The 12,285-nt window shown below is 40.3% G+C and overlaps 3 protein-coding genes across 4 annotated transcripts in view; 1 reads left to right on the top strand and 2 right to left on the bottom strand.

The window, feature by feature from the left end:
* The window catches only part of LOC117578389 (nascent polypeptide-associated complex subunit alpha, muscle-specific form), a 29,241-nt gene extending 28,629 nt beyond the window's left edge, over positions 1 to 612 (bottom strand). The window contains exon 1 of one of the 2 annotated variants that reach the window (XM_034263831.2): positions 194 to 612. In XM_034263831.2, the coding sequence (XP_034119722.2) occupies positions 194 to 428 (235 nt within the window). In that variant the 5' untranslated portion in view covers positions 429 to 612. The remainder of the gene's footprint in view (positions 1 to 193) is intronic. The other variant, XM_034263830.2, reaches the window with a different exon arrangement.
* Positions 613 to 1,010: 398 nt separating this feature from the next.
* Positions 1,011 to 3,986, top strand: LOC117565186 (trans-1,2-dihydrobenzene-1,2-diol dehydrogenase-like). The gene is made up of 5 exons (XM_034244188.2): positions 1,011 to 1,158; positions 2,194 to 2,417; positions 2,476 to 2,767; positions 3,236 to 3,482; positions 3,663 to 3,986. The coding sequence occupies exons 2-5, from the start codon at positions 2,207 to 2,209 to the stop codon at positions 3,921 to 3,923; spliced, it is 1,011 nt and encodes a 336-aa protein (XP_034100079.1). The 5' UTR covers positions 1,011 to 1,158; positions 2,194 to 2,206; the 3' UTR covers positions 3,924 to 3,986.
* A 2,397-nt stretch (positions 3,987 to 6,383) lies between these two features.
* LOC117565853 (uncharacterized) lies at positions 6,384 to 11,678 on the bottom strand. The gene is made up of 3 exons (XM_034245170.2): positions 11,207 to 11,678; positions 8,151 to 10,249; positions 6,384 to 7,189 (listed from the first exon to the last, which is right to left on the bottom strand). Exons 2-3 carry the CDS (start codon positions 10,128 to 10,130, stop codon positions 6,521 to 6,523), a joined length of 2,649 nt encoding a protein of 882 aa, XP_034101061.1. The 5' UTR covers positions 10,131 to 10,249; positions 11,207 to 11,678; the 3' UTR covers positions 6,384 to 6,520.
* Between the last annotated feature and the right edge of the window lie 607 nt (positions 11,679 to 12,285).

Genomic DNA, 12,285 nt, shown 5'->3' with positions numbered 1-12,285 from the left:
TATCAACAGAAAAATACCAGAAGTAGTAACAGCTTATCAGCAGTAGAGATGCAACAAGTGACCAATGAACTTGCAGCTGGTCACTCCACATTTCTCTCCCTCTCTCTGTCACTCTCGCACACTATTTACTCTCTGTTGTTGAGTGTCTCGTTTGCTTTTTCTCCATGTCTCTCTGCTGACTTGACACACTTACCGCGATTAAGAATGCCAGCGATGAGAGCGTTTGTGGGTTGCGGGGGCGGTGCATGTACCACGGGCGGCGCTGCTGGCAGCAGGAGCGGCTTATTGGGAAAGTCGTCAAAACTGAGACCCGTCACGGATGCGCTTAGCAATGGATTTTTAACAACACGACCTGCTGCTGCATTGTTGTTGACGCGCGACGACGACGACAACAACGACGACACGTCACCTTTGGAACGTTCAGACATGTTTACAAAACGCGATATCACTGTGTTACCTTCACACAAGCCGCGTTTGTTGCGCAATGCTTATTTGCTAAACAGTACAAACGCTGAATCGAGCTCACAGATGGAAGCAAATGCTTTAGAAAATAAAAGGACAGTTAAAATTTACTTGCAACGCGCACAGTAAGCTCTACCAGGGCTCCGTTGAGAGCACAGTAGCCGTCAGGGAGGAATAACATTCATTGTTGCGCACACACGTGAATGGCAAAAATACCAGAATGGTTTATTCAAAGATTATTCATTATACTTAATAATAATATGATAATTTAATAAAATTAAATATATATTTCAATTATATTTCGTTGCTAATTTGTTCTTTTCAATCAGCAGTTGTTTTAATGTAACACAAATAAAAATATGCATTTCGGTATTTTTTCAACCACAAGCCATTCAAATTCCGTTAGTTGATTTTCGGCTTCACATTTTTTTAAAAGTAGCGATGTTTTCTAGATTTTGTTAAAAATATGAATATAAAACATCTTACTAGAGTTAATCGTAGTTCATACATTTCGGTATATCAATATTGGCGCCACTGTCAAAGCGCTGTTAATGTACAGCGTATACTATTTTTGTTTTGTTCTAAATGTGTGACAGCTGAGCGAACAGCAGCAAACAAAACTCAACCCAGTGGAAAGTTTTTCGTAAATTTAGCTCGCACTTCTAATTTTACTTTATACCGGTGTAGTACAACACGGTAAGTTCTTCAATGATAATTTTGTAATTCTAAAAATGGCCGGCAGTTAGACAACTCAAGGTCATATAATAATTTTGGTGTGTTTGGTAAAATAAGCTATATTTGAATAATCATTATAGGACATCCAAAACTATTTGAATATAAAAACCATAAATAGAAAATATTGATTTTAATATAGTGAAGTGGAATTTGCAATAAAATTAAACTAGAATTACGTTTGCACCTGTTGCTTATACATCACTGCAAAGTTCTCGTACATATGTAAAGTGTACTAGACATTAACAGAATAACAATGACGCTAACATATACGCAAGTGTGTGTATGTTAGTAATGTACAAATGGTTGTGTGCGCCTGTAATCGGAATTTTAATATTTCCTGGTTTATAGGAGGGGCTCGTAGCAAGATAAAGCTTGCGATAAGCAACTATTTTTGCTTAACGTCATACATTTAATATAATTTAAAGCTAAGAATACAATATCTAACACAATTTTAAAAATATAAATTTTCAAATATTGAAATTGGTCAAACTCAAATACAAATTTTACAATAGATACTACTAAAAATACAAAAACATTTAATTTAAATTACATGTTAATACAATAAACACCGCCCAACTCATTAAAGCCATTTTCCACAGCAGAAGGTCAGCTTCAATAACATTGTGAAATTCGATGTATATTTTGATTTGCTCTCCGATTAACTGCAATTAATATTATTAACTTTGATGATGTAGCAATATATTAAAGTAGTTCATAAAATACCCTTTACAAAGGGCATTGTGATAAACAGTGAAGTGCTCTGCTTACCTGCTATGCTGCCTTATCACATGGAGTGGCGCCCCCTATCGTGCCCCAATCAAGCTTGTCTCTCTCGCTGATAACTTAGAGTAGCGCCCCCTATCGTGCCCGCAATAAAACTCAACGGCTCCTTTGGCTGCTTCTCTCACTATCTCGCTCTCGCTCTCTTACTGATAAGACGCCCCCAATTTGATATTTAACGAAGAATGCAAACTAAACGAAGTATTCATTCTCTAGCTAAACGTTCAACATGTCGGGCAAACTTATCCGTTGGGGCATCGCATCAGCTGGCAAGATCAGCGAGGATTTCGTTATTGCCTTGAGCACTCTCCCAGCCAGCGATCACAAGGTTGTTGCTGTGGCCGCTCGTGACCAGGCCCGTGCTGCTGCGTTTGCAAAGAAGCATGAAATCCCCACAGCCCTTGGCAGCTACGAAGAGCTGGCCAAGAGCAAGGATGTGGGTAAGTTATAATAACAGGTTGTAGTTGATCAGCTCACTTAGGATTACTTAATTTTTAGATGTGGTCTACATTGGCGTGCTGAATCCCCAGCATTATGAGGTGTCGCTGCTGATGCTGAACGCTGGCAAGCATGTGCTCTGCGAGAAGCCACTGGCCATGAACCAGAAGCAGGTCCAGGGTATCCTGGCCGCCGCCAAGGCCAACAAACGCTTCTTCATGGAGGCCGTGTGGTCGCGTTTCTTCCCATCGTACCAGCATGTGCGCCAGCTCATCCAAGCTGGTTCTCTTGGTGAAATCAAGGAGGTCGTTGTCAATTTTGGCTTCCCCTTGGAAAATGTGGATCGTCTGCAGTAAGTATTGGGATGATATATTAAGTATATCAGGTGGAGTACATCAACTTTCTTATGGAATTCCTATTGGAATTTTATGTCTGTGTCTGTCGGTCTGTCTGTCTCTTTAAATAACCACACTTCATATAATGATTTCTCAAAACAGTTACAAGTTGCAAGCCGCATATTAAACAAATAATTTAGTAGAAGCAATGTTAAATATACCAGTATAGCAAATGAGCTCTATTGATCTATAAAAATGCTTTGCTCTCTAGGGCAGCCGGCTTAACCTACCTTAAACAACCTGTTAGGTAACAGTGACTGCAATGTTAAGGTTAAAAGTTCTGTTAATTGAAGTGGAAGAGTCACTGAACGTGTTAGTTAAACCGAATTGCTCAGATAAATAATAGAAAAATATTTGTTGTCGTGTCTAAAACTGAGTTACTGTCGAGTACTATTTTACTTACTGAATCCCTTTTTTACTTGCAGGAAACGTGAGCTAGGAGGAGGCGTCGTCTACGATCTGGGCATCTACACCATTCAGGCAGCACAATGGGCCTTCCAAGAGGCACCACAAAAGATCGAATCGAGCGGCACCACCAATTCCGAGGGCATTGATGATGACGTCAGTGCCACACTCACATACAGTGGTGGACGCACGGCACGCCTACGCGTCTCCTCCAAGGAGAAACTAGACAATTTGGCCGTGATCAAGGGCACCAAAGGACAAGTGACGGTAAGGCGCAAACAAACTCAATGAGTTGGCACATTTTTCAGGCCAACTGATAACTGATAGCTGCTGCTGTTCACGTTCTTAGCTCGTGCTCATGTTCGTGCATGACGTAGCAGCTGCTTATCAGCTTATCACTTCGCTCCATTATCCATTAACACGTTCTTTGCTTCATCTGTTATTTAGCTGGTTGACTTCTGGACGCCCAACAAACTGATCGACATCGATGGCAAGGAGAAGGAGTGGCTGCCACCCAAGGGCAAGCATACCACCAACTATGCCAACTCCGAGGCCATGCGCTACGAGGCCGAGGCAGTGCGTCAATCCATTCTTGCCGGCGATGTGGAGAACAAGAATGTCAGCTATGCCGACAGTTTGCTCTTTGCCCAGATCGAGGACACCATTCGCCGACAGGTCGGTGTGCTGAACAAGTACGATGAGGAATAAATATTTGTATTTAATAACTATTATAAACCATAAAGAAATCTATTAAAAATCTGTATATTTTAACTTACTTCTTAACTTTGAGTATTTTATTGTGAGGGAAATTATTACACATTTATTTAGGTGGCATCATCGAGATAAAGTGCAGTACTTCAAATCCAAATCAATTCAAGATTTATTAGAGCTTTCCCAACGATAAGATGAACTTGTTTCATTTCAGGGGACAAGTTACTATCAATTAAGAACTTTGAAAAGGAATAAATAAATGAATAGTTCCATTCATTTTGTATTATTTTATACGATATGGAAATTTATAACAAATCTGTTTATTAGAATATTATAAAAATTATTGTTGATTTTGTTTATTTAAAAGATTTGATGATATATTGATATTTTCAGCCAATAAGAAGATTCGATTAATAAAAAAATATATTAAAAGAAAATATAATATATCTCCCATATTGTTTCTCATTACTTTAACGAAAACTTTACTACACGTCAGCTTTTCAATTTAGTGTCATTGAAATAAACTTTAGTACTCCAAATCCAAATCAATTGACGATTTATAAGAGGTGTCCCAGAGATAAGATCAAATGGGTTTCAATTGGGGGCAAGTAAATGACTTCTATGAGGAATCAATAAATTATCAAAATAAACACCTAGTTATTATTATAATTATTTATATTATTGTCGCTTATTACTTAAACGAGCGTTCCACTAGTCAGCACTTTTATTATGGTATCATTAATATACTCTTTGGTTTTCCAAATGCAATTTCACAATGTTTGAGAACTTTCCAAGCGGTAATCAACTTGTTTCAATTGAGCGGCAAAGTTACAATTAACTTTGTTTGGTCACAAAACACTCATAAATCAGTTAACTAACTTTCTATAAGTACAGCAAGTTCTCTTGAGCATTCTACACGTACAAAATAGTCATATAGAATTTCAGCACGTAATCCTGTGACGCTAAATGTTTTTCTTAATTTCCGATTTCATGTTTTTTATTTTGGCTATTAAAAAGGGGGCTCGTCTTGAACTGATAAGCCTGGGCAAGAAATGGGCTAGACATGTGACTAGAGCTATAGATAACATAGTATTTCCATACTAGACAGTTTCAGGCACAGTGGGTATTATTCATCTTGGATTTTAACAAATTTAAAATCCTTATCTAAATTGTAAATTATTTATATAATAGGTGTCAACTTAGTATCGATCATCATCATTTGAAATTTAAAGTGCCTTTTTGTATTTCTAAATTTTCGCCTATTCTGTCAAATTTTATATTGCAATATTCTATTCTATAGTTGTAGCTTTTATTATTTAGATTAAATCTAAATTTTACTAACACATTTTCAAAATATTTCCGAGTCTCTTTCTTAAAATGAAATGCGATCTGTTATATTTCAATATTCAAATATTCCGAAACTATGTCGTTTATTATCTAAATTATAAATATATCTTACTAACCCAGTTTGAAATACTTTTCCAGACTCTTCTGAAACTAAAGCATTACAATATTCAAATATTCTGATATTTTATCTTTTATTAGCTAGTTGTTATGAAAATCGTGCAGTCCCACGTTGAAAATACTTTTCAAGTAAAGCATTCCACAAACTCCTTAAAATGAAACCACAAAATTATTTGCTATTTTGTATTCAATATTTATTTAAATAATTGCAATTACTTTTTACTTTTATTTAGTTCACTTTATGTTTTGTTTTACTTTTATCTTATTTCTTTTAGTTTTTCTTTTTTGTATTTTTCTTTTTGTTTATCGAGTTTTGCATATACATACAATAATAAGTATTACTACTTAAATCGTGTCTAATGTATATTTGTTGTTTCTGTTATTGGTTTTTATCTTGTTCTTGTATTGTTGTTGTCGCTGCTGCCATTGTGGGGTTCATTAAGGCTATACTGCCGAGGTCAAAAGAAATAGGCGGAACTTACAGAACTAACTGAATACTTAAGAACATCACGGACAGGCGATCAAATTAAATTTGTTGACATTACAAAAATAAAATTCATTCACAATTGGTCAATTTGGAAACGTTAAATGCAAAAATAATAATAATAATAAAAACAGTTGTACAATAAATATATTGTGAAAACAAATTGGCTGAGCTCAAGTGTGAAATTCGTTGCAACAACGAGGTAAATTGTAGTTTCAAATTGAGGACAAACTTGGAAGTAGGAAGGCAGATTACAAAAAAAAAAGGAGTTTAAAGATCCAAACCTAAGCAACGAATTAGTGACTAAATTACATTGTGTACCTTAAGGCTAAATTTAACAATTAAAACTGATTTATACAAAGGCGCTAACTCTGCTTCTGCTGCTGCTGATGTCGGAGCGGAGAGCGGAAAGTGGGATGGGAAAGTAGTAGATTGAATCGGAGACAAGCATTTTGCATTTAGTGCTTTTTGAGTTGCATCTGCTTTCGAGACCGTTTACTCGATAAAAAGTAAACGGTTCTATAAACTATTTTATGTTTTGTTTTTTTTTTTTGCTTTTGATTCCAACGCTGCCCACTTAAACATAATTAAGTCTTCTGCTGTGTAAAATTGCTATAAAAACTATCCCAGGATGTGACGTCCACACTTAGATGACATCGCCCTCTACCGCTCCCGCTCCTCCTACCGCTTCACCGCATGCCGTAGCTAACGGTTGACGTGGCTGTGGCGTTGAGCTCAGCGTTAAGAGCTGCTGCTTGCGTTCGGGTTGCTCCACAACAGCCACAATGGGCGTGGGATTGATGAGCGGCGGCGGCAGCTCCTCGAAGGTCATGCAACTGCCGCGTTGCGCCTCCTCCATAATGGGCGGCGTGTCAATGGAGTCAATGGTGCTATTACTTTGACTGCTGCTGCTCCGCACTGTGGCAGCCGCATAGCCCTCGGATACCGCCACCAAGGCGGCTGTGGTGTTGCGATTGTGCTGCAGCAAATCATTTATCTGCGAGAGACGCGACGAGCTGCCAATGGGTGCATTCAAACTGATAAAATCCGCAGGCACTGTGGCGCTGCCAAGGCGTCCCAACACCGTCGAGCAATTGCTGGCGGTGACCACAGAGCAGTTGCTGCTGCTGCTGATGGAGGCTGCGACGGTGGTTTCCAGTGCATTCGTGTGCTGATATTGCGTCGCATTCGAGGCTGTCGTCGTCGCATTGCCATAAGGTGGCGCCGATGGCACCGAGCACGAACTGTACGATCCGGGCGATGCACTTCCACCGCTCGTGGACGTCGTCTGTTGGTAGCCACTGTACGAGTTGAGCTGCAAGTGCAAAAAGAATCGTCAGTTAAAAACGGGTAAATTGTTTGCACAATGGGTTCAACTCCAGAAATGTTTTAAGCAATACGCTTCTAATGCTCCTATTACTCTGACACTTTCGTTGCTCTCTCTCTCTCAGAGAAAACCAAAACAATTCAATTTTCAAGTGGCACGCATATTTTTATATTTTGTTAGGTATAAATATAGGGGCGCTATTCCACTAAACAATTTCTTTTTCTCTACATTTTAATTGTTTTATATTATTAGTGTAGTATCTTCCCGTCCAGCTTGACACGAATCTTTTTTCTCACGAATCGAGTTTTTATTGCTCTTAATGTTGTAATCTTTATTATTGTGGCGGACTTAAAATTTCTTGGGTTTAAGTTTTTTAGTTAGTTGCAGAAACTCAGCTGAGATAATTTATTTTTATTGTAGTGCAGCGATGTTATAGCGTTCCCTAAAGAATTTGTTAACGGAGGATACTCCCTCCAAGGGTTTAAAGTCAATTACTTGTGAAAGTATGTTGAGAACATGATTTGGAATCATTTTTAATATTCCAAGCGCCTTAAAGCTTCTCTTCTTTTCTAGAAAATTCCACACTCAAAAAATATCTCTTAGTAGCTTAAGGGTATCTAATCCTTATAGAATAGGAAGAAAATACTTCACTAACCCTTTTAAGAAGAAGAGAACCATATTTAGGACACATTTCTAATTAATTACCTAATAGATTTCCCTTTCGAGCACTCTTTTTACCAGGGTTAAGAGCTAAGACGAGCGCAGAATTCATTTAAAATCGCCCGAACAGAGACATGGCTTTCGTCTTTATGTTCCTATTGCTCCAGAGTCAAAAAGACGAACAGATTCCTCCTCTCTCTTATATATTTCGGTCGAAGTTTCGAATTCGGGACTTCTACTGTTTGGAGGATTTACAACCACAACAGGTTGATTTCAAAGCTCTACTCACCTGAGCACTGCCATAGCCGATGGTTTGATGATAGGTGGGCGTCAACAGCTCTCCATACGAGGGCGTGGCATTGCTTCCGCTGGCAAAGAGACCCGAATCGAGGCTGTCCAGTTGCGGATAGCTGCTCGCATAACTCGACTGCTGAACAGCAGCAGCGTTGCTGCCTGTCGCTGCAACTGGCGATTGTGGGGCCTGCTGCTGTTGTTGCTGATAGTAGCTGACGCTCGTCTCGGGCGTGTAAGCTGGCGAGGCATAGCCGGAGCTGTAGTTTGATTGCGGCTGCATGAAATAGCAATGCGAGGAAGCGGCGGCGGCGGCGGCAACAGCAGGCGAGACGCCACTCGAGGCGCTGCTGCTATTGCCATACGCCAAGCCACTCTGATTTCCACTTGCCACAACTGGCGCTCCTTGGCTCTGTCGCTGCTCCATGTCCAGTCGCATCACCGTGTGTATGTAATGGGTGCGCACACGCGTCGGATTGAATTCCACGCGCCCCACCGTGTTGCCACATGCCTCACGCGTACAACCGCACGGAAACATGGCGCGATCCACCTGACACTTGATGCCCGCCTGGCTGCAAGCGCAAGTCTCGGGGTCACAAAACTCGCGACACGAACAGCCGCACACTTCACGCGAATTCCTGATGTCCCGGCAATCGATCTTCTCGCTCGCATCGATCTTGCGCACACCGGCTGCCTTGAGCAGTGCCCGACGTTGCTTGGGCGTCACCGGTTGCAGGAAGCCATTGGAGCCATCGTCGGCATCGCTGCCGCTACCCTCGCTCAAATAATCCTCCTCGGACTCTTCGCTCTCGTCGCTGCTCGAGCCGCCCAAGCGCAACTGTTGCTGCTGCTGTTGCTCCTGATTCTGGCTACGATGTGCACGTCGCAGTTCAGCGGCGTGCTCCGCCAGCGTCATGGTCTTGAAGGCAATATGCATCGCGCCCATGCCGAGCGTGCATCCGCCGGCGGTGGGCACACAATTGAAGCCCTGTTGCCGCGGAAAGTAATAGACTTTGACGTTGTCAAAGTTGATGGATCGCTTGGCGCGTTTCTGGGTTGTGGAGGCGCTGGTGGAGGAGCAGTTGGACGTGGAGAGATCGGGCGGCAGGGCCAGCTCAATGGCATCATCTTCCAGGCGGCGCTTCAAATTGGACCGCAAAGGTTTCACCGCACTTGTGGCTACCGCAGGAATTGAAGCTGAAGCAATCGTTGTCGCCGTATTGTTGAGTCGATCGTTTTCGCTTCCCAAACCCGAATCGGAGCCTCCATCGCTGCGCAGTTCCTCTTCTTTAGTTTTCACCGGCGTCTTGGGCGTTGCGTTGCCTTCGCCTGGAGCTTCAGGCAGCACCATCGTGTGGCCATCAATGTGATTGCCATCGCTTGTCATCGGCATTGGAGTGTCCAGCTTTAGCCAGAGCAGCTCCCCATTGTTCTCAATGCCCTCCTCCTCATCCTCGGGCTGCTGCTGCGTGAACTCATCGATGGCCAACGGATCCTCGGATATGTTATCGGAGGCGAGCGATGAATTTAACTCGTTATCGCTGATCACAATAATCTCATTGTTGGGAAAACTATCCAGCTCCAGATACTGTTCGTCCAGTTCCTCATCATCTTCGTGCACCACATGCTGATGCACTTCGTCATCGTCGGTGAGCGGCTCATGCGCGAAATCCGCCAGCTCATCGTCGAGTTGCAGAGGCACCATTAATTTCGCTTTAGCCGCCGCCGCCGCATGCACTTTACTTGCATCAATGATGGACGTCTTAATTTGACGCTCAATATCATCCTCATCCTGTGGCTGCTGTTCCTGCTTCTGTTGCTCTGCCACTGCTTGCTCCTCCTCCTCCTGCTTGCCGCTAGTTGTGGCAACTTCCAGCTCGCTGTTTACGCTTGTTGTGCTGCCAAACATTGTGCTGTTGCTGGCATTTTTTTGGATGTACGTAAAAATCTTCTTGATCGGACGGAACATGCTCCTCATGGCCGCCCCTCCTTTATGAAGCACTCAGATAAATGCTTCAGAGCTTTAAGGCTTCCGCCGCTGTTGCTGCTTCCTCAGTACTTCAGCCTGCCAGTCAAAGGCTGCTGCTTCAAAGCCATCTGTAAGGGCGAGATAAAGACAAAGAGAGTTAGGTATCGCTTTCAAATGCAAACAGATAAAGAGAGTTGTGTATAAGTAAGGTTTTTAAGTGAAAAAAACAGCATAGGAGAAAGGTCAACAGCAGCTAATAAACGATCACATTATGAACACAACTTATCGGGGCGATAAAACGATAGATCCTTACTACGGTGAGAGACATTTTGTTTTGTAAGTAAAGCTTAAAAAATTTATTATTTTCATTTCGATAAAGTTTTTGCATCAAGTGACATAAAGCGACGAAGAAACTTTGTTATCTAAGTAAAGTTTTAAAATGCAAAGAGTTGTAAATTAGAATATATATACCCTGCGTACATCTCTATAACAACCGACAAAGAATGAAAGTCATCGATTGCCATCAATAATAAATTGAAGACAATAACTTATCGTTGCAATGAAATGAAAATATCCTTGTTATTATAAGAGATATAGAGACAAGGACAGTTTGTTTTATAAGTAAAGCTTTTAAATGCAATTATAAGTGAAGGGTGAGCAGCAAAGCAGAAAGCTCATAGCTAGAAAGATCAATGAGAAATTCAAGCTCAATTTTATATAAGAGACAAGTTATCGATATATCCTTGCGTTAGTTGTGATCAATCATGTCAATCACATACTTTGTGCACATCTCTATGATAGTAAAGCAGAGTGATTGAGAAAATTCCAGGGCAAGCTCACACACACATAATTGTTGCGTGTGTATGCGTAGGTCACACCTAGAGTGAACCGAAGACGTCGACGTTGGCGACGACGCCACGTGCAAACAGCGCCAGGATTCATGCAAATGCGAATTTTTCTATTCACGCATATGCAACAGCTTGTGGCAAATTCAATTAACATCAATTGATAGACTGCTGCTATGTGTTCAATAATGCAAATAGTTTTTATACATGTAAATTAAGCAAAATCAATATTTCTTGCACCTTTTATAGATTTGTAGATTTTACAATATGCGCTTTAAATTCCTTTTCACGGGTCACTTGATGTTAAAAGTGTAGAAACTCCTTTTTGGAATTTGCGTTGCAGCTGTGAAAACTGCGACGACGGGGAGACCACAACGTATGTTAGTGTATGCGTGCGTATACGTGTGCTGTGTGTGTACGACAGCAAAGGAGGCGCAGCGCAGAGATCACAAAAATCGTTGTAGTTGTGTGCGTGTGAATAATGTACGCGTGTATGTGTGTAAGTTGAGTTCGCAACAGGACGCAGTTGTTGGTTTGCAAAAGTTTGGTAATCACTGAATGTTTTAATAGTCACAGTAATCTTAAGCCGCACTCTCAGTTCTAGTAAAAGCACAATTATTTAATCATATTCATAGACAACGATTTAACCAATTTTTTTGCTCGACGTTTTCACTTCTCTCGCCTGAAATGTTATTATTAACAGTGTGACCTCTCAAGTCCATTTGAAAATATACGTTTTGCTGTGCGAAACATACCAAAAATTTGCCATTTCCGCAAATCTTAAAAATACCATGGTTACCAAAATTTAATACACGATAAAAAGAATAAGGTTTAATTTCTTTTTAATAGTTTTTGTTAATTACTGTTTAAACAAGGTTTTTTTTAAACAAATTAGTTTTTTGTCTGAAACATTCCACATGATTATACGTTCTAATAAATATGTTTAAAAACTAACGCTGGGCAGTATTTCTTCTTTTGTCAAAATTAAACAACATTCACGTTATCGCTATTTAATAAAATACCTATATTTTCACGCGAATTTATTGAAATTTTCATTATAAAGAGATTTTCCGCATAATTTCTGAGTTTCATAATAAATAATTAAAGTGCAAATTAAACTTATAAGTATAAAATTATTTACAATATTATAGTGAACATTACAAATTAATTCGATTCAACGAAAGTTGAACTATATTCGGTTGGTTTCGTTGAGTTGGCGAGTCGTTCAATTGAATTGCTTATATTTTATGGTACATTTTGGTATATTTGGAAAAACAACTTGCGGTCACGTTGGATACAGCTCTAAAAAAAATTTGTAA

Source organism: Drosophila albomicans, chromosome 2L, assembly GCF_009650485.2.
Source record: "Drosophila albomicans strain 15112-1751.03 chromosome 2L, ASM965048v2, whole genome shotgun sequence".
NCBI lineage: Eukaryota > Metazoa > Arthropoda > Insecta > Diptera > Drosophilidae > Drosophila > Drosophila albomicans.
This window is presented reverse-complemented; position numbering and strand designations above follow the sequence as displayed.

Bases quoted from the DNA above. Each gene is read 5' to 3' on its own strand.
- LOC117565186 (XM_034244188.2), top strand. From the start codon at position 2,207: ATGTCGGGCAAACTTATCCGTTGGGGCATCGCATCAGCTGGCAAGATC. The intron at 2,768-3,235 runs GTAAGTATTGGG...TTTTACTTGCAG, and splicing joins GAAAATGTGGATCGTCTGCA to GAAACGTGAGCTAGGAGGAG. The intron at 3,483-3,662 runs GTAAGGCGCAAA...TCTGTTATTTAG, and splicing joins GCACCAAAGGACAAGTGACG to CTGGTTGACTTCTGGACGCC.
- LOC117565853 (XM_034245170.2), bottom strand. From the start codon at position 10,130: ATGAGGAGCATGTTCCGTCCGATCAAGAAGATTTTTACGTACATCCAA. The intron at 7,190-8,150 runs GTGAGTAGAGCT...TTGCACTTGCAG, and splicing joins TCGGCTATGGCAGTGCTCAG to CTCAACTCGTACAGTGGCTA.